Below are 22,341 nucleotides of genomic sequence, written 5' to 3'. Positions count from 1 at the left end.
ATCATACAATTTTTTTCTGTGGTTTTTAGGTTGTATAGTACATAACTGATGTTCAGTGTATGATCTTCTACTGGTTACATATTACAATTGTCATTTATGCACCGTGTTAGTTGCCAACACCTTCTGTTACCAGCAGTTTTTTCCCCATCACTACTGGTCTTCATGAATGTTAAGTTTGATACTAGACTTTAAATATGTATGAGTTGTTTCCCAAAATGATAAGTTTCCACTGCTGTGTAGCTCATACCTTTATTTCTACCTTTATTTCTTTTTAAGTAGTCATGCAATGGCTGACCACTGTGTATATAACTGTCTGTGGCATTTTGTATTGTAATTCCTTCTTTTTCTTTTTACCACAGCTATGTTCTGACAATGATGATGTTGTATTAAAATGCGTCAATAAATTAAAGTATGACCTAGACTTTCCACAGTTCTTTAAGATCCAATCCAGAAAATCTGTTGTATGTACACACAATAATGTATGTTCCATAATTATGCTAGAAATTGGTGACTAAGTTCTGCACATTAGTTTGATGACCCAGCTTCTAGACCAGAATGACTAGCAACTTTTTCAATTAAAATGCTTGCTCTGCTGTTTAAGTGCGCCTACAGTAAACTAATGCCAAAAGAGGAAACAGTTACATTCATTATAGATTTTAGCAGGCACCCCACCTCATCCTCTCGCCTCTCCTCTACCTGTTTATTTGAGCTGTTTTTCAAACTATGTGCTCAGTTATTTTTATACCTATCAGTTCCACATTCATATGGTGATTGGACATAAGATATACAGTGTAATCTTATTTGCAGCAGTTTTGGAATCCAGAGTTTAGTATTCTAGCCTTCCTTTTACGCTCTTCCAGTTCAGTACCATCATGTTCAATGAGCATTTGAACAGATGGCTTTTTTCCACTGACTTATTTTATTAGGACCAGAAATTTTAGAATATTTTGATGGTTCGGCAGGTAATATCTTACTTTTGAATTCATTGAACATCTCTCTCATTTTGCTGTCTTTACACTTGTTTTGACTTTGTTGTGCTTTTGTTTTGTATCAAGGACTCTGCTTTCTTTCAGCCTGCTATGCAGCTCTCTCTCTAATTTTAAAGTAGCTTCATAATATTACTATTGACCCACATTGGGTCCTTCCAATTTCTTATTGTCTTCCACACCATCAACTGATTTAGCACATGGCCTACAATACATCTGAATTTCTGCCACTGAGACTCTAAAGTTTTTTTTTTCTTCAACAGAACTGAACATTTGCTGCCAACAGCTCAGGTAGTTTAAAAATATTTTCCTATCACAAATGTTAAGCAGAAATATCCCTCCACATTTCTTAATACCAATGATAAGTAATGCTCTAATAGCCCTGCAGTCACCAATTACTATCTCCATATTCACCTAATCAAAAGTTCAGACCTATTCACTGTCAGGAGAGTCTGATGTCTCATCAACTGCTCAGAATAATTTTCAATAAGTAAGTTTCGTACAGCATACAGTATTCCAAGATACTCTGTCACTCCCCTCTCCCCAAACCCAGTTTTAAATATGTGCAAATACTTTTCTATATATGGCAGGTTAAAAACTCCTCATCACTATGACAAGGCAAATAATTTGCATTCAATATTTTTCAGACCATCTCCGAAGCACCTCACTGCTTTGATACTATGTCCAAGTTTGTTTGTTTGTTTCTTTCTTTCTTTCTTTCTTTCTTTCTTTGGTTTTGTTTTGTTTTGTTTTGTTTTGTTTTAGGGCACAAAACCAACTAGGGTCATATGTGCCCATGTCAAAACTGTAGAACACAAAGACAAAGAGAGCAATTAAAAACAACTATATGTCAATCCCAAACAATGGAAGACAACACAGCTAAAAACAGGGACATGGAGAAAGGCCTATAAAATATGCCATAGAGAAACAGAGATCCAGAACTACAAATTAAATGACCTTCACCATAATGTTACAACAGATAAAAAGTAAAACACAGTCGACAACCCACACATTGAAACTTACTGGCAGATTAAAACTGTGTGCCGGACCGAGACTCAAACTTGAGTTCGAATCTTGGTCCGGCACACAGTTTTAACCTGCCAGGAAGTTTCATATCAGCGCCCACTCCGCTGCAGAGTGAAAATCTCATTCTGGAGCCCACACATTGTTTGATAATACATCTGATAACTCAAATGGCAAACACAAACAGGAACAGGAACATAAGTGGTTAAAAAAATGGGCATGCCATCAGTATATGGTGGACAGTCAAACGTTGGGCACAAAATGGTGAGGGAGTACAACTTAATAAATGGCGATGGCTAAAGAGACAGTGCACAATACACAATATACTTAAAAGATCTCCTCATGGCAAAGTGCCAAGAAGAGGTCGCCCAAGCCACTGGGAGAGGCTCAATAGCCCAGAGCTTGTTCCCATGAAAGGAGGACCAGTGGTGATGCCAAAGTGACACCACCTGCTGACAGATGGCAACACAAAGATTATTGGAGGGAATATAAGAACTAGGGATCTGTGGTACGAGGACTGCAGCCGTGGCAGCAGCATCAGTGGCCCCATTTCCTGTCAGACCTACTTGAACAAGAACCCACATAAACATCACAATGGTTCCATCATGAGTGAGCAGGTGAAAGCTTTGCTGAACCCTCTGCACTAAGGGATGGATGGTTTGCAGCATACAGAGGTTCAAGTGCGCTGACAGTCAGAGTAGATGATGCAATTGAAAAGCCTCTGTCGCCAGATGTACTGCATGGCCTGATACAGGGTGAAGAGCTCCACTGTAAATACTGAGCAGTGTCCCAGAGGCCGATGCTGATGCCGAAAAACATCAGCACCAACGACGAAGGCACACCCGACACCACGGACAGTCTGAGAGCCATTAGTGTACGCAATGACACAATCACAAAATTCCATGCGGGGTTGTGAAACTGAAGGCGATAGAGCAAGGCTGGAGTAGTATCCTTAAGAAGAGAATGAAGGCCAATATTGAACTCTGGGGAAAGTGGCAGGTAGCGTGAAGTTAAGTTGCTGGAGCAAGAGCTGAAAGTGAACTCCAGGAGGTAACAGAGAAGATGGATGCACCCCATTCTGGCGATCAAAGGAGTAATCGAAGAAGGAGGCATAGGATGGGTGGCCCCACATGGTAGACAAACGGCACAGATATCTGCTGAGAAGAAAGTCACGGCAGCAGGATAGTAGTAGTTCGGCAGCATCTGCCAACAGACTCTCAACTGGGCTAGTGTAAAAAGTGTGAGGCCAAACGGATGCCACGATGGTGGATAATATTGAGGCAGCATAAGGGGGGGAGGACATGCAGATGCAAAAACGAAGTACCCATAGTGCAGTATTGAAAGGACAATGTTTCTTCTGTCAAGTGTGCACAACATAGGGCTTTGTTGGTCATGCTGTCTTCTCAGTGGCAGAAATGTCCTTTAAGTACTAAAAGCGACTTTCTATCTTAGGTTTCCTCTGTTCAAGTGGCATCCCATTTCTTAGTAACTGCTAAATACATTTCCCTCTGAGATACTGAAGACATACAACAACTTGCAGTTATTTTAATTGGAAACTGATGTTAATTTTGTAGGAATTTACTCTAAGAAGAAATAAAAGAAAAGAAAAACAAATGATGGATCATGAAGGAATTATCCAAATAGTACAGAAATTAGTAGATGTGACATACAAGTACTGATGAACAAATCATTATAGTTTTAGAAAAAAAAAGGGACAGTTTATTCCAGATCAAGAGCGTAACAAACTGTGCATGTCAATAATGAGTTGGTCCATCTCTGGCCCTTATGCAAGCAGTTACTCAGCTTGGAATTGACTTACAGAATTATTTAAAGTCCTCCTCAGAGATATTGTGCCAAATTATGTGCAATTGGCAAGTTACATCATCAAAATCCTGAGCTGGTTGGAGGACCCTGTCCCTAATGCTCCAAACTTTTTCAATTGGGGAGAGATTCAGTGACCCTGCTGGGAAAGTTACGGTTTGACAAGCATGAACACAAGCAGTAAAAATTGTTGCCATGTTCAGTCAGGCATTATCTTGCCAAAATGTAAGTCCTGGATGGCTTGCCTTGAAGGGTAACAATAAAGGGTGTAAAATATTGTCGACATACTGCTGTGCTGTAAGGGTGCCATAATTGACAGAAAAAGGAGCCCTGCTATAAAATGAAATGGCATCCCAGACCATCACCCCTAGTTGACGGGCCATATGGTGGATGGCAGTAAGGTTGGTATCCCACTGTTATCCAAGACATCTCCAGAGATGTATCTGCTCATCATTAGGGCCTGGAATCTCTTTGACTGGAGTGGAGTTGTCTTCAGTGATGAGTCCCACTTTGAACGAAGCCCCAATGGCCAAAAAAACATGTCTGGAGGCACCCCCGACAGCACTGGGATACTAACCTACCAGTCGTCCACTATAAAGATGACAACCAGGAGTGATGGTACTATTTCATTTCATAGCAGAACCCCTTTGATTCTCATCTGTGGCACTCTTACAGCACAGCAGTACATTGACAATATTCTACGCCCTGTTTTGTTGCCCTTGCCATCTTGGGCTTACATTTCAGCAAGATAATGTCTACCTGCACATGGCGAGAGTTTCTACTAATGCTGCTTGCCATACCCTACCTTGGCCAGCTACATTACTAAATCCGTCCACTATTGCAAACATTTGGAGCATTATAGGCACGGTGATCTAAGCAGCTCGGTATTTTGATGATGTAATGCAGCAATTGCATCCTCAAAGGATGTCCAATTTTTTCTCTCATCTAATAGTTTTTCATCTAGCTGAATAACGGTAGAGAATTTGATTCAACTAATCAACACTTGAGATGTCATTATTGTAGGCTATGACATTACAGGGTTTTATGTGAACTTTGTTATTTCAGTCAAGAACAATGACCATGTCAATATGATAGGTATTTAATATACTGAGGACTAACCTTCTGTCTCTCCTCTTGAAAACAACTAGTTAAGCATTTTCCCCCATGCCATCTGACCTTTCTTTAGTTTGTTAGCAACTAATGATTTTCAGTTATTTTGTCTGTTGTGTAATATTCCACACATGCACACCTTGGTTTTACAAATGAATGACAATTTTAACAGAAAAACATATTTATACAAATTGTTCATATAAACCACATATCGTTAGTTAAAATAGGCTTCCATCACGTTTAAAACAACTTCTGATGCATAACTCATCTCTGCCTTTTCCTATGACCTGTAGCATAGATTTGAGTACCACAACCATTAGAACATAGACGTATACCGTATCATCAATATGAATTGAAACATGTAACCTGAGGACTTGAATTATCTCATACTAGGCATCTTTGTAGAACTTTCTGCCTTTGTTCACTAACTACATGATAATTTGTGTGTCTAATTTTCCTCATCATTTTTTTTTTAAATTATACATTATTCTGATGACACAGAGTGGGAAAAAATGTGATAATGAATCAAAATCTATGGGAAGTTTATCTTCATTTCTAAAAGTAGTTTGCTCATTTTGGCCAAGGCTGTCAATATGTTGAAACTTTCGAAATGCAGTAGGAGCAGAATATGTTTCACACCACCACCTTACAGCAAACACACTTACAATTCATGTTTGAAACTAGAAAATAATTGGAAAAATATATCACCGGGAAATTTTATAGCCCTCATTTTCTGGAATGTACTGACACTTTTTCCTCCTTTATTGTGCAAGGCAGATCTGTGTCCCACAGTCAGACTCTACCTTACAAATGAGAAACAATGATTACATTATGTCTGACTTTCCAAGATGACCAAGTCACCTGTGGACTATTGATAAAATGAATGTTGTAAACTGAAAAATGAGAAATGAGAAGCAAAATGTGACAAACGGAAAAGGTATGACACACGTGACCTCATATAACTAAAATGACCACCATGCTGTTGAAGCAGTTTTGTTGGATCATCATCAACCACACTTCCTACAGCCAGGACCTTCTCTCCAAGTGACTTTCATCTTTTTCCTCAATTTAAGGAGCACCTAAGAGGCAAACAGTCCACTTCAGACATGGAGGTGAAACACTTGGTGACAACATGGCTGAACATGACATTTACCAGGAGGGTATATTCAGACTCATCTCATGAAGCACCAAGTGCCTAAGCTGATATGAAAACTAGGTCAAAAATAGATGTATGATGCCTTGGCACTGACTGTATTAAATGAATCATTTTCACCAGAAGTTTCATTTGTGAGAAGCCACATACAATTTCTACAGCCACGACATCCTCCCAAAACATCCAAGACTGAAAGAAATTGTAGCTATCTCCAATATAACAGCATATGCTAAAAATATGTCACAATTCTGCATCATTTAATTGTTGTTGTTGTTGTTGTTGTGGTGGTGGTGGTGGTGGTGGTGGTGGTCTTCAGTCCTGAGACTGGTTTGATGCAGCTCTCCATGCTACTCTATCCTGTGCAAGCTCCTTCATCTCCCAGTACCTACTGCAACCTACATCCTTCTGAATCTGCTTAGTGTATTCATCTCTTGGTCTCCCTCTACGATTTTTACCCTCCACGCTGCCCTCCAATGCTAAATTTGTGATCCCTTGATGCCTCAGAATATGTCCTACCAACCGGTTCCTTCTTCTTGTCAAGTTCTGCCACAAACTCCTCTTCTACTCAACTCTATTCAATACCTCCTCATTAGTTATGTGATCTACCCATCTAATCTTCAGCATTCTTCTGTAGCACCACATTTTGAAAGCTTCTATTCTCTTCTTGTCAAAACTATTTATTGTCCATGTTTCACTTCCATACATGGCTACACTCCATACAAACACTTTCAGAAACAACTTCCTGACACTTAAATCTATACCCTATGTTAACAAATTTCTGTTCTTCAGAAACGCTTTCCTTGCCACTGCCAGTCTACATTTTATATCCTCTCTACTTCGACCATCATCAGTTATTTTGCTCCCCAAATAGCAAAACTCCTTTACTACTTCAAGTGTCTCATTTCTTAATCTAATTCCCGCAGCATCACCCAACTTAATTCGACTACATTCCATTATCCTCGTTTTGCTTTTGTTGACGTTCATCTTATATCCTGCTTTCAAGACACTGCCCTTCCCATTCAACTGCTCTTCCAAGTTCTTTGCTGTCACTGACAGAATTACAATGTCATCGGCAAACCTCAAAGTTTTTATTTCTTCTCCATGGATTTTAATACCTACTTCGAATTTTTCCTTTTGTTTCCTTTACTGCTTGCTCGATATACAGATCGAATAACATCGGGGAGAGGCTACAACCCTGTCTTACACCCTTCCCAACCACTGCTTCCCTTTCATGCCCCTCGACTCTTATAACTGCCATCTGGTTTACGTACAAATTGTAAATAGCCTTTCGCTCCCTGTATTTTACCCCTGCCACCTTCAAAATTTGAAAGAGAGTCTTCCAGTCAACATTGTCAAAAGCTTTCTCTAAGTCTGCAAATGCTAGAAATGTTGGTTTGCCTTTCCTTAATCTTTCTTCTAAGATAAGTCTTAAGGTCAGTACTGCCTCACGTGTTCCAACATTTCTACGGAATCCAAACTGATCTTCCCCAAGGTCGGCTTCTACCAGTTTTTCCATTTGTCTGTAAAGAATTTGCGTTAGTATTTTGCAGCCGTGACTTATTAAACTAATAGCTCGGTAATTTTCACATCTGTCAACGTCTGCTTTCTTTGGGATTGAAATTATTATATTCTTCTTGAAGCCTGAGGGTATTTCGCCTGTCTCATACATCTTGCTCACCAGATGGCAGAGTTTTGTCAGGACTGGCTCTCCCAAGGCCGTCAGTAGTTCCAATGGAATGTTGTCTACTCCGGGGGCCTTGTTTCTACTCCGATCTTTCAGAGCTCTGTCAAACTCTTCAAGCAGTATCATATCTCCCATTTCATCTTCATCTACATCTTCTTCCATTTCCATAATATTGTCCTCAAGTACATCGCCCTTGTATAGACCCTCTATATACTCCTTCCACGTTTCTGCTTTCCCCTCTTTGCTTAGAACTGGGTTTCCATCTGAGCTCTTGATATTCATACAAATGGCTCTCTTTTCTCCAAATGTCTCTTTAATTTTCCTGTAGGCTGTATCTATCTTACCCCTAGCGAGATAAGCCTCTACATCCTTACATTTGTCCTCTAGCCATGCCTGCTTAGCAATTTTGCACTTCATGTCAATCTCATTTTTGAGACGCTTGTATTCCTTTTTGACTGCTTCATTTACTGCATTTCTGTATGTTCTCCTTTCATCAATTAAATTCAATATTTCTTCTGTTACCCAAGAATTTCTACTAGCCCTCATCTTTTTACCAACTTGATCCTCTGCTGCCTTCACTACTTCATCCCTCAGAGCTACCCATTCGTCTTCTACTGTATTTCTTTCCCCCATTCCTGTTAATTGTTTCCTTAATCTCTCCCTGAAACTCTGTACAACCTCTGGTTTAGTCAGTTTATCCAGGTCCCATCTCCTTTAATTCCCACCTTTTTGGAGTTTCTTCAGTTTTAATCTACAGTTCATAACCAATAGATTGTGGTCAGAGTCCACATCTGCACCTGGAAATGTCTTACAATTTAAAACCTGGTTCCTAAATCTCTATCTTACCATTATATAATCTATCTGATACCTTTTAGTATCTCCAGGATTTTTCCATGTATACAACCTTCTTTTATGATTCTTGAACCAAGTGTTAGCTATGATTAAGTTATGCTCTGTGCAAAATTCTACCAGGCGGCTTCCTCTTTCATTTTGTAGCCCCAATCCATATTCACCTACTATGTTTCCTACTCTCCCTTTTCCTAGTGTCGAATTCTAGTCACCCATGACTATTAAATTTTCGTCTCCCTTCACTACCTGAATAATTTCTTTCATCTCATCATACATTTCATCAATTTCTTCATCATCTGCAGAGATAGTTGGCATATAAACTTGTACTACTGTAGTAGGCGTGGCCTTCGTGTCTATCTTGGCCACAATAATGTGTTCACTATGCTGTTTGAAGTAGCTTACCTGAACTATTATTTTTTTTCCATTATTAAACCTACTCCTGCATTACCCCTATTTGATTTTGTATTTATAACCCTGCATTCACCTGACCATAAGTCTTGTTCCTCATGCCACCGAACTTCACTAATTCCCACTATATCTAAGTTGAACCTATCCATTTCCCTTTTTAAATTTTCTAACCTACCTGCCCGATTAAGTGATCTGACATTTCACGCTCCGATCTGTAGAATGCCAGTTTTCTTTCTCCTGATAACGACGTCCTCTTGAGTAGTCCACGCCCGGAGATCCAAATGGGGGACTATTTTACCTCCAGCATATTTTACCCAAGAAGACGCCATCGTCATTTAACCATACAGTAAAGCTGCATGCCCTAGGGAAAAATTATGGCTGTAGTTTCCCCTTGCTTTCAGCCGTTCGCAGTACCACAACAGCAAGGCCGTTTTGGTTAGTGTTACAAGGCCAGATCAGTCAATCATCCATACTGTTGCCCGTGCAACTACTGAAAAGGCTGCTGCCCCTCTTCAGGAACCACATGCTTGTCTGGCCTCTCATACCCCTCCGTTGTGGTTGCACCTACGGTACGGCTATCTGTATCGTTGAGGCACGCAAGCCTCCCCACCAACGGCAAGGTCCATGGTTCATGGTTCATTAATACACAAAAATCAGCAGTATAATGAAAAATGAATATTGAAATTAAATACACCAGCTTATCAACTATGTTTTGTACTACAAAATTATGTATTTTAAATGTGTTGCATGAGCTGTTGTTCCAAATACTACTTGATATACAATGAACAGGAGATAATATGAAATAATTTGGGACTGGATGTTACAGAAAGCCTTCTATTTAAAATAAATAATTAAAGAACCCACCATATTTTTATGTATGTATACATACTTACACATGTTTCAGAAACAGATTCTTGTTTACGGAACTTGAACAGAATCACATGGCTGCTTGCCCCTGCTACACAAAGCTTCCTGCTTTCAGGGCATAATGAAATAAGTTGGATTGCAAAGGGATCGTCATCTGCTCCATCAACACTTTTAGATTTTGGTTTTTCAAACACCTTAGCTGTTTTCAATTTGTAAAGTACTTGAAGTGTCCCTGCTGATGCATCCCAGAATTTTATGCTTCCATCCGCATGACTGAAAAAGAACAGTTTAATACACATAATGGTATCCACAATGAAGTATATGAACAATATGTATTATCTCACTGTATTCCAAAAAGGTGAATAATGATATAAGTCTTATGTGATCACAACATATGATTGGAAAAATTCTCATATGAATGCATTTTATAAAACAGTTAAATTTATAACACAAAGGTATTACATAATTCTTATAACAAAAACTAATACAAAAATATAAGTTTGCAACACTTCTAACTGTCTTTACCAAGTATTTCTCTGTAACATGTTTAAAAAGATGTTGCCTGCCAGAATTTGACTCCAGTTTCTTCTCAAAGCAAACCTGTGCTCCATAACCGTAAAGTGAAACTGGATAATGAATAGTTCTTTAACAGATATCTAGTACTTTCTTAGCTATATTAATTGTAATAGTCTTCCATAAAACTGAAGGAACATAATCCTACTGTGGGCAAAATGTGTGGAAGAGAGCAAAATGTGCAAATAAAATCCAAGCAGCCTCAAGAGGTAAAGATGATGCAAGGCAGTTTTGTAAGAGAATGAACAAAGAAAGCAGAGTATGTAAAGAAACCTACAAAAGGCATCAAAGTATGGGAGAAGTGGGGTTATCTGTATTATTTGGGGAAATATAAGAGTAGTAACCCACTTAGATTCCACACCTGAGATCTGAGTGAGCAGTCAGCAGATGCTAAAACCATCACAGGTCGCCACTCATGGACGTGCATGCAGCCTCTCCTCCATGTACTCCTCTGGCTGGCCAGAAGAGTGCACAGAAGAGTAAAAAAGAGTCATATTCAGACATCATGGTTCATGATGTTATCATCTGCTCTGCCCTGGATAAGGAAGTCTGGCAACAGGCCCTCCAATTAGAGAACCCCTCCCTCAAAGAGGTTTTGTCAACTGCCCAATCATATGAGGTCTGACATACCAGTGGTCAGCAGCTGGAAGCCTGTTGCAATGGCACAGCAGTAGAGGGTAGCCTGGCTGCATCCACTGTGCCTGGGAAGGATGATGTAGCGACAGTGCAAGCCAGCTCATCCAGCAGCTTCTGCACATCATGTAAAGTATTCCAGCCCATATGCAGATCTTGGCTCTCCACCACTGCCATCAGTAAACAGGCGCCTTTGTAGAAATGGTAAACAGCACAATCCCTTGCTTGGTGAGTTCACAGCTAAAGTTACCTTTAAATCAGTGACTCACACTGTTACCTTTATTGCCGTCCATGATGCTAATTTCGCAAACCGGTTCGGGCTTGACACTTTCAGGCCTTTGGCTTTTCAGTTACAGACTCCATACAGTTGGTATTTGCCAAAGTCCCCTATCAATCATTGGAATCTCTGTGCTTAAAACTTCAGGATATCATTGCATAAGGGCTAAGAGCACACCACACACTCTCAAGTCCACATAACCTTGAAGCAGTTGGCTCATCCCAGATTTTTTTTCATGCTAGGCAGATTACTACAGCCCTTTGCTCCCAAGTCACGGTGGATCTGGACCAACTCCTCTCTCTTCAGGGTTGTGGTTCCCATTTCCTCAACTGAATGGGGCACACCCCTTGTCATTGTGAAGAAAACCCCTGGTAAACTGGAACTTTTTAGTGATTTTAAGGTCACCAAGAATTCACAGCAGTCCATGGTTAACAAATACCCGTTGCCATGTCCAGATGAACTGCTCACATGCTTAGCACAGATTAAGTTCTTCTCCAAACTTGACCTTTCTGAAGTATATCATCAGTTGCCCCAAGCATATCATGGTGCTTAATGAACCTGTCAGCCTGCATCAACACCAATGGTTGATATTTGGGTTGGCAAGTACCCCCCACAATTTTTCAGTGCTATCTGGAACAGGTCACATCCACTATTCTGCACTGTTTCAGCTACCTGAATGACAATGTTGTTATGCTGTACTATGAGCAACCACCTGCACAATCTCAGGAACTTTTTTCTAAGACTCCTGGCCATGAGTCAGCACTGCAATCTACAGATGTCAAAGTTTTTCCAACCATCTCTTGAATAAGTGGGCCATGCCATCTAGCAGCAGGGCATTCCACCCATTGAGATTCTTTTCAGGGTCACTGCGGACCTGCCACATGCCTTGTTGCAAGAACTACAGGCTTTTCTTGGTAAAACTGTATTACCACCGGTTCATTCATGAGGCATCCACCACTGCATGCCCTCTTTACCTCCTTCTCCACAAAGGCACTTCCTTTGTCTACCATGTGACCAGGCCTTCACCACATTGAAGTAAAGCCTTGGTTTGGCACAGTGTCTAGATACGTTTTATCCTGACAAATCACTGGTTTTGGCTATGGATACCTCACAGTACAGCATTGAGGTAGTCCTTGTCCCACCGAAATGCAGATGTCTCTGAGCAGCCACTGATGTTTGCATCAAAATCCTCAGTATGGCATGGGTCCACTACTGCTAGCTTGAAGAGGAGGCTCTGGCATTGTGTATGTCGTTACTGAAATTCATGTTTTCTTGTATGGCACCAAATTCCATTGAATTACAAACCACAAACCATTAACTTCATTATTTAGTCCATCTGCCTAGGTGTCCAATACAGTGACCCTCAGGCTACAGCAGTGAGCCTTCTTCAACTTCAAATGCAACTATGACATTCATTTTCACCCCATTGGGCACCATGCCAACACAGACACTTTATCCTGGGTACCCACTGGCCAGACCCCAGGTTTGATCAAGAAGAGCTCATGTGTTTTCATTTGGATATCTACTCCCGCCAAGCAGTAGACAGGTTTTTAATTACTAGTGTCTGTCACCAAGGCAACGACATCCAAACCTGTCCTCAAGTAGGTAGTCCACCTTGTCCAGAAGTATTGGTTTCCTCTTCCTCCACGTCACACTTCTGATCTGCTTCTTAACTACTTTGTCTTGTGCCATCATCTGTCGGTCTTAGATTCTCTTCACTGATGACACCGTTCCCAGGGTGGTCATCCCTGGTAGTTTGTGGCAGGATGTCTTACAGCTGTTACAGGGTGTTTCCCTCACCAAAGATTTGGCACGCACACATGTGTACTGGTCCAGCACTGGAGTATCTGGTTGCTGCATGTCCCCAATGTGCTAGTCAACAGGCAGTTCCCAAGGCTTTGTTCTCATCATGCCTTCCAGCAATGCAGCCTGGGAACACATTCACGTGGATTTTGCAGACCCATTTCTGAATATATTTTTGCTGATTGTCATTGAGACATATTTGTATTTTTCCGTACGTAGTCCAATGTTCCATGGCCACTACTGAAGTCACTATTCTGGTTCTAACATTTTTAGTGGAAGGTCTCCTGGTTACTCTCACTTCTGACAATGGGCTTCAGTTCTCATCTCAGGCAATTCACGATTTCTGTGAGCAGTCAGGCATTTAATGTGTTCGCTTCCCACCCTTTCGCCCCCAATCTAATGGGGAAACTGAGCATGTTGTTCACACCTTTAAGACATAGATGGAAAAATATGTGCCAGAATTCCCCACTGAGGAGGCATTACAGTTTTTTTCTGATGGCCTAGCGTGTGACTCCAATTGGTTCCTGCCAAACTTCTCCACAGGTGCCAGCTGAGGATGTTGCTCCACCTCTTCCTCTGTCCAAGATCTCACTTGTCATCATGATCTGCTGTACTAATGTTTCTGCTGAGGACAGCAGTCTGGGTGCATGGTTTGATCAGTGCCCCCATTGGTTAATTGCGGTCATCGTGTGTCAGAACAGTTGTTGTGTCCACACCCTCCAGACTGAGGACCAGGAGATCCAGCACCATACAAATCAGGTACATGTCAGGTGGGTACTCACTCCCCCCACCCCCCTCATCCTGGGCACAGCACTGCCTTCACTGGAGGCCCGGTCTCTGGGTGCCGCCTATACAGTAGTACATGCGTCATCGCCTCTGCCCGATGAGCCTTTAACTTCACAGCCTCTAGTAGCAGCTCTATTAGCCTCCAGCTTGTGGGCATACCCCTCACCAATTCGATGTCTCCCACATGGCCTCAGCCTGCAGCAGAGTTGTCTCCACCTTCCACACCACCACTGGGTGTTGTCAGGGATCCCAGCTTTGACAACTGATTACCCATCATGCTGATCCTGTTGTCTTGGGCTCCTACAGCAGGGGAGGGATTTTTTTTTTTTTGGGGGGGGGGCAGGTTTGGGGGTGGGAGAGGGTCGTGTGTGCTCTACCAGTCAGCCGACAGCTTATATAGTCAGACCCAGCCAGCCTCACCTACACTTAAATATTGACATTCTGACAAGGATTATTCACATTGGCAGTGTAGCCCCTCCATGGCAGGTGACTTCTTGTTACAAGTTATTTCTGTATGTAACAAAGTGTTGTGTCTGTCATTGTGTGTTCTTGTGGTTAGTACAATAACGTTACCAAAATGAGAACTCCCGCCTATGAAATTCAGAGGTACCTGTACCTGACAGGTAAATGAGGTTTGTGTTAATAGTAAAGTGGGCGAGACTGTATGGTTATATCATTCATCCTGATTTACAAACTGCTCGCAGTCGAGGAGGATTCTGCTACACAGTTCACCAACAGGGTAGCATAGGATAGAGCAACAACATTTCACCACATGCATGATGTACCTACCTCAAGGTCTAAGAAGTAAGAATATGGCCCAGAAAAGCTACATTTCTAGGAATAGATTTAGATTAAGCAGGTTTTTGAGAGAGGCAATTTTTAATTGCAGCAGGAACATGATAATTACAGCACTGGAGTATGAAGTACAAATGAAAAGAAGGCATTCCAATTAAGACCTAATTGAATGGTAGAGTAACTGTAAAAAATTCTTCTGATGTAAATTTTCAGTAACCCAAGATATTAAGTCATGGTTACAACACTGCTACTGCAGTCTCCATTGTCAATAATTTCACACAGTGACAATTGTCCTACACAACATTTCAGTTGTATAATTATTATTATTATTATTATTATTATTATTATTATTATTATTATTATTATTTCAGTATAATCATTATACTGTGTGGCTTGTGCAATATACAAAACCAGTCAGATGACTTATAGTACGAGTTTCATCGATACTTGTTTCAGATGGGATTTTAGAAGAAAACACACACACACACACACACACACACACACACACACACACACACACACACACACTTGCGCCCGTTCGTGCAGAGCATTATTACTTCTCCCATATTATTTGAGATGAATGACAGGATAATTCATTTTCTTTGCCCCCACTCCCTTAATTGTGCTCATGTTTTTCAGCCTCCTCTAAATAAATCTTTACATGTAAGAATGTCATCAAAATGTACTGTGATTAATTCATATGGGTGTTCCAGATGGTACGACACTTTTTGAATTTCAAAAAGTTGTACAACATCCACTGGTACCACAACATACTGAAAAACATTTTCTCTTAGCAGTGGTGCACAGGTACAATGTACAGAGCACTTATAATTAAACTTTTGCTCCTTGAGAGGATGAAAAACACAACTGTAGGACAATGAAACTTTGTGGAAATTTGGTCATGGCATTTGAAAGAGAAATAATGAATAAACTACTGAAAGCATACATTTTCATTTCTGCATCAGATGGGAAGATTTGTTAATTGCACACCATTTAACATTCCAGGTTACAAATGTTGCTCAAAGTGATTTCCATTTGTATTAATGACAGCCAGGAACTGTGCTCAAGATACCATTTCCTGGCTACTCAGAGCACTTTGTGAACGGTGGACCACGAAATGTTCATCTGTCGAGTACAGCTCGCACATCGCTTGAAGACAGCTCACTGCATGCAGCATTTTCAGCCATGGTAACAGTAACATGTTTAACAATTTGTGGCACAATTGGCCAATAGCCTCTCCAAAGAGCAATTCCGAAATTGTCAGTTATTTCAAACTTCTGTATCCTGTTCTTCAACCCCAGTGCAGAACGAGTACCTCTCCATATTCCTTTAATGTTTTGATACTTGGGAAGAAATGTTGTTTTGATAAAAAAAGTTTTATGAATGAAGTCCTGCTCATCTTGTCCAGACTCATGCTAACTGTAATGCGCACTGGTGCTTGTGTTTCAACACTGTGTCACTGTACCAATACTGGTGCGTAACAGCAAATCATGACACTAATACTACTAACAACATGTATCTCATGGTGCACAGTCTGAACATCATTCCTATAAAGGTGGGTACCTATACAGTAAACAGTTTTCCATCTACACTGACTCAGTTAATGAAAAGCTAATTATAGCAACCCTGTACTTGAAAGGCATCAAGGAACAGCAGAAGCTCCTGTAAAGTGTGTTTATTTACCAACAACCAGTTTCAGTGAAGCAAATATCTTCAAGTCACAAATAACATTATATCAAATTAAAGGAAAGTTCCTTGGCATTTAGTGCATAATAATTATCTGTTGCAGCAACTGTCACTTATATATGCATCCATTTTGAAAGTGGCAGATGCTGCAACTGATTAATGGTGATTATGTACTGGATGACAAGGGACCTTCCTTTAACTTTATGTAGTGATATCCCTGACTCGAAGATGGTCACTTGACCAAAACTGGTTTTGGTCATTCATGGTTCTATTCTTCACCTGCGTACTGCTTATGTTAAAAGAAGAAGAGGAAGAAGACTAAGGTGATTTTTTCCCCTTCAAACACTAACATTGGTCTTTAGTGATTTGTTCTAAATGCACACACTGATGACAAGGAAGTGCAGTGCAGTTGAACAAAGGTGCTTGAGACCAGTTACATTTTTATCTTATAGAAGTTCTTCAAACACAAAATGACTTTTTGCTTCCCACCATACTTTTTTTTAAATTTAGTCCTGATATTCATAGATAATGAAATTACGTTCTCCAACATGTTTTGTAAAAACAATATGGTTTCAGACCACCACCACCACCACCACCACCACCACCACCACCACCACCGACGCTGCTGCTGCGTGATTAGAGGTGGTTGATGTGTCCACCCTGCTATTGGTGCGTCTTTGAAATTAATAAAACAAATAATTCATGGTATCAAACAAATACCATGTGGATGATGAGCATGTATGATACAACAGTCACCAATGAAACTGTCAAAAAGTAGAAATTTTTTAATAAAATAACTCAAATTGATCTTATTTATAACACCAACAGAAATTATAGAGGTTTTAAGCATACAGCAGCTTGCTTAGATATACAACTTACCCTGTTAAAATAATTTCATAATAGCTGCATGAAGTTGTGCTCCACTCGCCACCACTCAAGGGCCACTCCTTCTCACTAAATCCTGTTCGATTCTTAGCACGAGCACCAACAGAATAAAAGGCTGGTATCAGATCAGAAGGGCAATCCGCAAAATAAGAGCAACATGTAACAGGGGATTCATGAATGTCCATAGGATATGGGTTTTCGAAACAAGGGTAGCCAGTTGTAAGAAGATCAATTACAACCAGGTCATTGTTCAATAATACCACAATGGCATAAGGCTCTTGGAAATCTAAAACAAACCAAAGTAACAAAATGATTAAAATTTTCTCATTTTTCATAAATGTAAATATCTGTCTCATTATGTGACAGTAAGGTTAACTTAATATTTACAAATACAGACCACTTGTCCATGGACTTTCACATAATGTGATGAAGTCCACAACATTATGTTCCATCTCCAGTACTGTTGTTGTCTTTCCATGGATAACAGTTATACTTGGAGACCTTCCTGCCTTATCATATGTGAGACCTCCAGAAAATATGATGTAACTTTCCCTGTAAATGAAAAATTTCACTTGCTGCTATTTTCATACAGGTGTATAACTGACACAGAAACACTATAAAAAACTGATTCACTGCAGTTGAAATGAGTAAATAGTAATAATAATAATAATAATAATAATAATAATAATGTTTTGCACTGGAACAACAGAAAATAACAAATGTAGAAGAACTGAAGTCTTCATGTGTACCTAAGTCAGTCAATATGAGGATGAAAAAATATATTTTGCATCAAACTTAACATGGTACAAATGTTTTAGTGGTGTCCTACTCCTGACGGGTTAGCTTGTATATTATGTATCTGTAGCAGAGCTGATGATTCATTTTGTGTCTAATATTTTGAAAGTGGATCTAACAGTTATTTCCTTCAGGTGCACGCATCTGTTGTCTCGTGTGTGTACTAAACAGAATCAAGATGCTGTCAGTATAATGCCTCTACTTACAGCAGAGTTTGGCTCTTACCAGCCACTGTACCCTTTGATATGCATTTTTATTCCTCTACTCATGATGTTATTCCATGGAACAAGTCTTTTTTGAGTTTTCTTGCGCTGACAAATTAGATGAAAATGAAGCCTTACTAAAGTGGGTGCTAGAGAGGGGGGAGGGGGGGGGGGGGGAGAGAGAGAGAGAGAGAGAGAGAGAGAGAGAGAGAGAGAGAGAGAGAGAGAGAGAGAGAGAGAGAGAGAGAGAGAGAGAGAGAGAGAGAGTGTGTGTGTGTGTGTGTGTGTGTGTGTGTGTGCGCTAATTTTAGCAGTCTCCTTAAAAACACTATTCCGGAACCTGGACTATTATGCTGGTCTTACTGAACCTCATTTTTTGATGATATTCCGGGAAATGCTTGGTGGCAGCCAATTCACTTGGTTGCTTCATTTGGTTGTGTCATTCATGTTACTTGCACCTCTATTGGGCTATTCTGATAGCCTTTTCCAGATATGACAAGACACATAGGCCTATATCATTTCTAATATTACAAAGCAGAGCTTAATCTTTGTTGATGAGAGTGAATTCATTGGAAGCTGTGTTTCCATAAGAAATCATTTTTTCTGGAAATGAAGCCAGCATAATGCATATAAGTAGCCAATGGCTTTTCTTTTCCTTTCTCAGTCTCCATATGTCCAGAGGCATTGTTCATTTTGACTGGAGGGGAAAAGAAAGATTTTTAAAAAAAAAGACCATCACTTTATTTAACTGAATAATGATATCTATTGTGCACCATTTGTAGATGTCTCTGTTACTCAGTGAAGCTCTCTTTGCCTAATGGTGTGCAACATCTGTGGATCAAAGTACGAAGCATAGTAACTATTTATGACAGATGGTGTTGTATCGAGGAGTGCATTTTCTACACACAATGAAGCCAAGAAATAGACTGATCTTCTCTTGACTAATACACAAAGAGTAAGCAGATGGCCCTTTTATTCAAGTGCCATCTTTCTTCTTCTTTCTCCTGGCCTTGTCTTATGTCTTCACAGGGTTGACATGTTTATAGGATTTGGCAATGTTAGTGGTAAATGGTGGCAGGGTGCTCTTCCCGTTGTGCTCTCTCATGTGGGAATGTGAGCATGTTTTCTAAATGTTTGTAAATCATGTAACTTAGAGGGGATGTGGGTACCAGCTCAGTATTCACCTAGTCAGGTTGGGATAGCACCTAAAAGCAACATCCAAGGTTGCCAGCACAAAGGCCCTCATCATTAATCAACTGACAGATACGATCAGGGGCCAGTGTGCCTTCCCAAATCCAAGAAGCAGCTTGCTAATGAGTGCAGCTATCTATTCAGGTCTTTTAGAGTTATATAATGTATTTTGCAATACAATGGACAGGGTTTGTGTGTTCCAAGAAATTGTGAAGTTTTTCTGTTACAGCAACTTAGCACAATATAATGTCTCGAGTCAAAATGTCCTGTATATAGGTTCACCTCTCTAACTAGTCTATCAATAAGATTTTTGTTGAACTGAATATAGGCTGACATATTAGCATGCCTGGAGTATACAGCACAACAACAATCAAATTTTTCACCCATCTGGTCTCAAGATTCTGAAAATAATATATGAAGGTTGTACCAAAAGTAAGGTTCCCGTATCTTTTACAAATAGAAAACATTGTTCATTGTCATTAATTTACACATCGTTGAAAAGCTTACACTTTTGTCTATTTTTCAACATGGTCTCCATTTTTTTCGACACACTTTTGAAGACGGTGCCCAGCTTTTGTATTCCTATGTCGAAGATGTCTCCTGCCAACCCGTTAAGGAAGCTCAGACTTTATCATTGCTCTTGAAGCATTTGCCATCTAACTGTTCCTTTAGCTTGGGGAAGAGTTGATAATCGTTGGGGGCTAAGTCCAGGCTGTACGGGGGATGGGGCAAACAGTCCACCCAAATTTCTTTAGTAGCTCCCATGTTTGACAAGCGATGTGGGGCTGAGCATTGTCATAAAGAAGCACTACTCCCTCCATCAGTCGACCTCTCTGGTGATTCTGGATTGCTCACTGGAGTTTGGTCACTGTTTCACAACATCCGTATGAGTTTATTGTCATCCCAGGTCGCACAAAATCGATGAGAAGTACCCTCTTTCAATCCCAAAACACAGTTGCCATAACCTTACCTGCCGACTGCGTTTGTTTGAATTTCTTTGGTGGCCGTGAACCGAAGTGACGCCACTGACGAGGTTGTTGTTTGGTTTTGGAGGTATAATGAAACACCCACATTTCATCTCCCATGATGATAGAGAGTCCAACCACTTCTCCTTGTTGCCTCCTCCCTCATATTGTTGAAGAAACTTGCGAGCGCAGTCAAGGCGTTGCTCCTTGTATCCGCCAGTCAGCATCCAGGGAACCCAGTGAGCACACACCTTGCAATAACCCAACGTTTCTGTTAATGTATTTTCAGTTGTGCCATGGGAAGCTTCAGGAATGCACTCAACAAGTTCACAGGCAGTGGCCCTAAGATCTTTGAGCAGCTCACTGTTGATCATCTGGACAATCGCATCAACAACCAGTGGTCTTCCACTCCATTCTTCATCATGAACTTCTGTGCAACCCTCAGCAAATGCCCTGCACAATTTCCAGATGTGCCGAATGGACATGCACTCTTCACCATAAACCTCAATCAGCTGCTGATGAATCTTCATGGGTGGTAAGTTCCTTGTGTGAAGAAACCGGGTTACTGCTGGAACCTCGCACTTGGCGGGAGCTGCGATCAACACTTCCATCTATGGCAGCTGCCAAGCTAACACTGAGCAATGTAGTGAATCACCAACAGGCAGACTTGAGAGTGGGGGAACCACTGCACACGGCACTGTTGTTGGATTTAGCCTAGCACCTTTCCTCGTGGCTGTAGCTCGTTGGAAATCTTACTTTTGGTACAACGCTTGTACAACACTCATAAGTAGGGACATCACACTGAAACTTCCTTATCCAAAAGTAGCTGTTGAGTGAGATGGTATACAAATTCAGTAGAGTTGTAAAAGTGGTCCTCATTTCCTCACTTACCGGCTGTGAGCACACTTAAGATTTTTATCAGCTTGTACCCAACTGCACAAAAGTTACTAATCAATACTTATTAAAAGAATACTTTCTTTTTATAGCTTAGGAAGCCCTTATAATTTTGTTGCCACAGCTGCTTGTGTTGCAAGTTGTAAGTTTGTTGTCATTACTCAACATTTGATAGTTAACGGCCAATAGAAAACAGTAGCATTCATGCTGAAGACAATTCTTACTTGTACTGCCATGAATTAGATAAACAGGAAACAGGTATTCACATGTTATTTAATTACTATAGCAGCTATCAGTCTTAAGGACACACTGCCAAAGAAGAATGTGTATGGTTTCTACACTGTACCAGTTTTGAAGAGAAACTAATACTGAAAGCCAAAGAAAGCAATGCTCCCATTCAGCAGGTTTCAATCATTGTTTTAGCCTTTATCTACAGCTCTGCTTTAAATACCTACAATTACCTTCTGTATGCATGAATCTATTTTGTTATTTTAGTTATTACCCACCCTGTTCTGGATGTTTTCCATTCCACTTTCTGGATAGGTTTACAAGATTCCAGTTTTCCATCCTTGTTTGTCTTAGCTAGAAAGGAAGTAAATAGATGAGTGAATAGTTTTAGAAACTGAAACTATATGTAAAATGTCAAATTATTTGGTTAGGAAACGAAACACTGTTCTGCATATCTGAATAGCTGTTTACATGAATAATTTTAATTTCACAACTAGCAATAAGAATTATGCACATGTTTGTACACATTAAATGAGAAATGGAACAATTTGCTATTTAATCCTATTATGGCATGTGAACCAGAAAACTTAAAACTGAAATTTTAAACTTGATCATTAAAAAGAAAATTCAACTGAGGAGACTCAAATTACAAGAAGACAGAATGGCTTGTCAGTACTTTACTCTAGCGGGTGAGATTCTGAGTACTGCCTATACAAACATATGAAA

At 40.3% G+C, this 22,341-nt stretch overlaps 1 protein-coding gene across 6 annotated transcripts in view; it reads right to left on the bottom strand.

Annotated features, from left to right (window-relative positions):
• LOC126299600 (syntaxin-binding protein 5) overlaps window positions 1-22,341 on the bottom strand; it is a 901,795-nt gene that overhangs the window by 276,237 nt on the left and 603,217 nt on the right. For all 6 annotated transcript variants that reach the window (XR_007552829.1, XM_049991623.1, XM_049991624.1 and 3 more), the window contains exons 7-10: window positions 21,894-21,969; window positions 17,737-17,891; window positions 17,334-17,625; window positions 9,928-10,174 (exon numbers count right to left, since the gene is read on the bottom strand). Coding sequence is in view for 5 of the 6 variants with exons in the window: in XM_049991623.1 (XP_049847580.1) it covers window positions 9,928-10,174; window positions 17,334-17,625; window positions 17,737-17,891; window positions 21,894-21,969 (770 nt within the window). In the remaining variant the exon portion in view is untranslated. The remainder of the gene's footprint in view (window positions 1-9,927; window positions 10,175-17,333; window positions 17,626-17,736; window positions 17,892-21,893; window positions 21,970-22,341) is intronic.

The sequence above is a fragment of the Schistocerca gregaria genome, chromosome X (genome assembly GCF_023897955.1).
Source record: "Schistocerca gregaria isolate iqSchGreg1 chromosome X, iqSchGreg1.2, whole genome shotgun sequence".
Classification (NCBI taxonomy): Eukaryota; Metazoa; Arthropoda; class Insecta; order Orthoptera; family Acrididae; genus Schistocerca; species Schistocerca gregaria.
The sequence above is the reverse complement of the archived record's forward strand: the minus strand, read 5'-3'. Positions and strand labels throughout refer to the sequence as shown.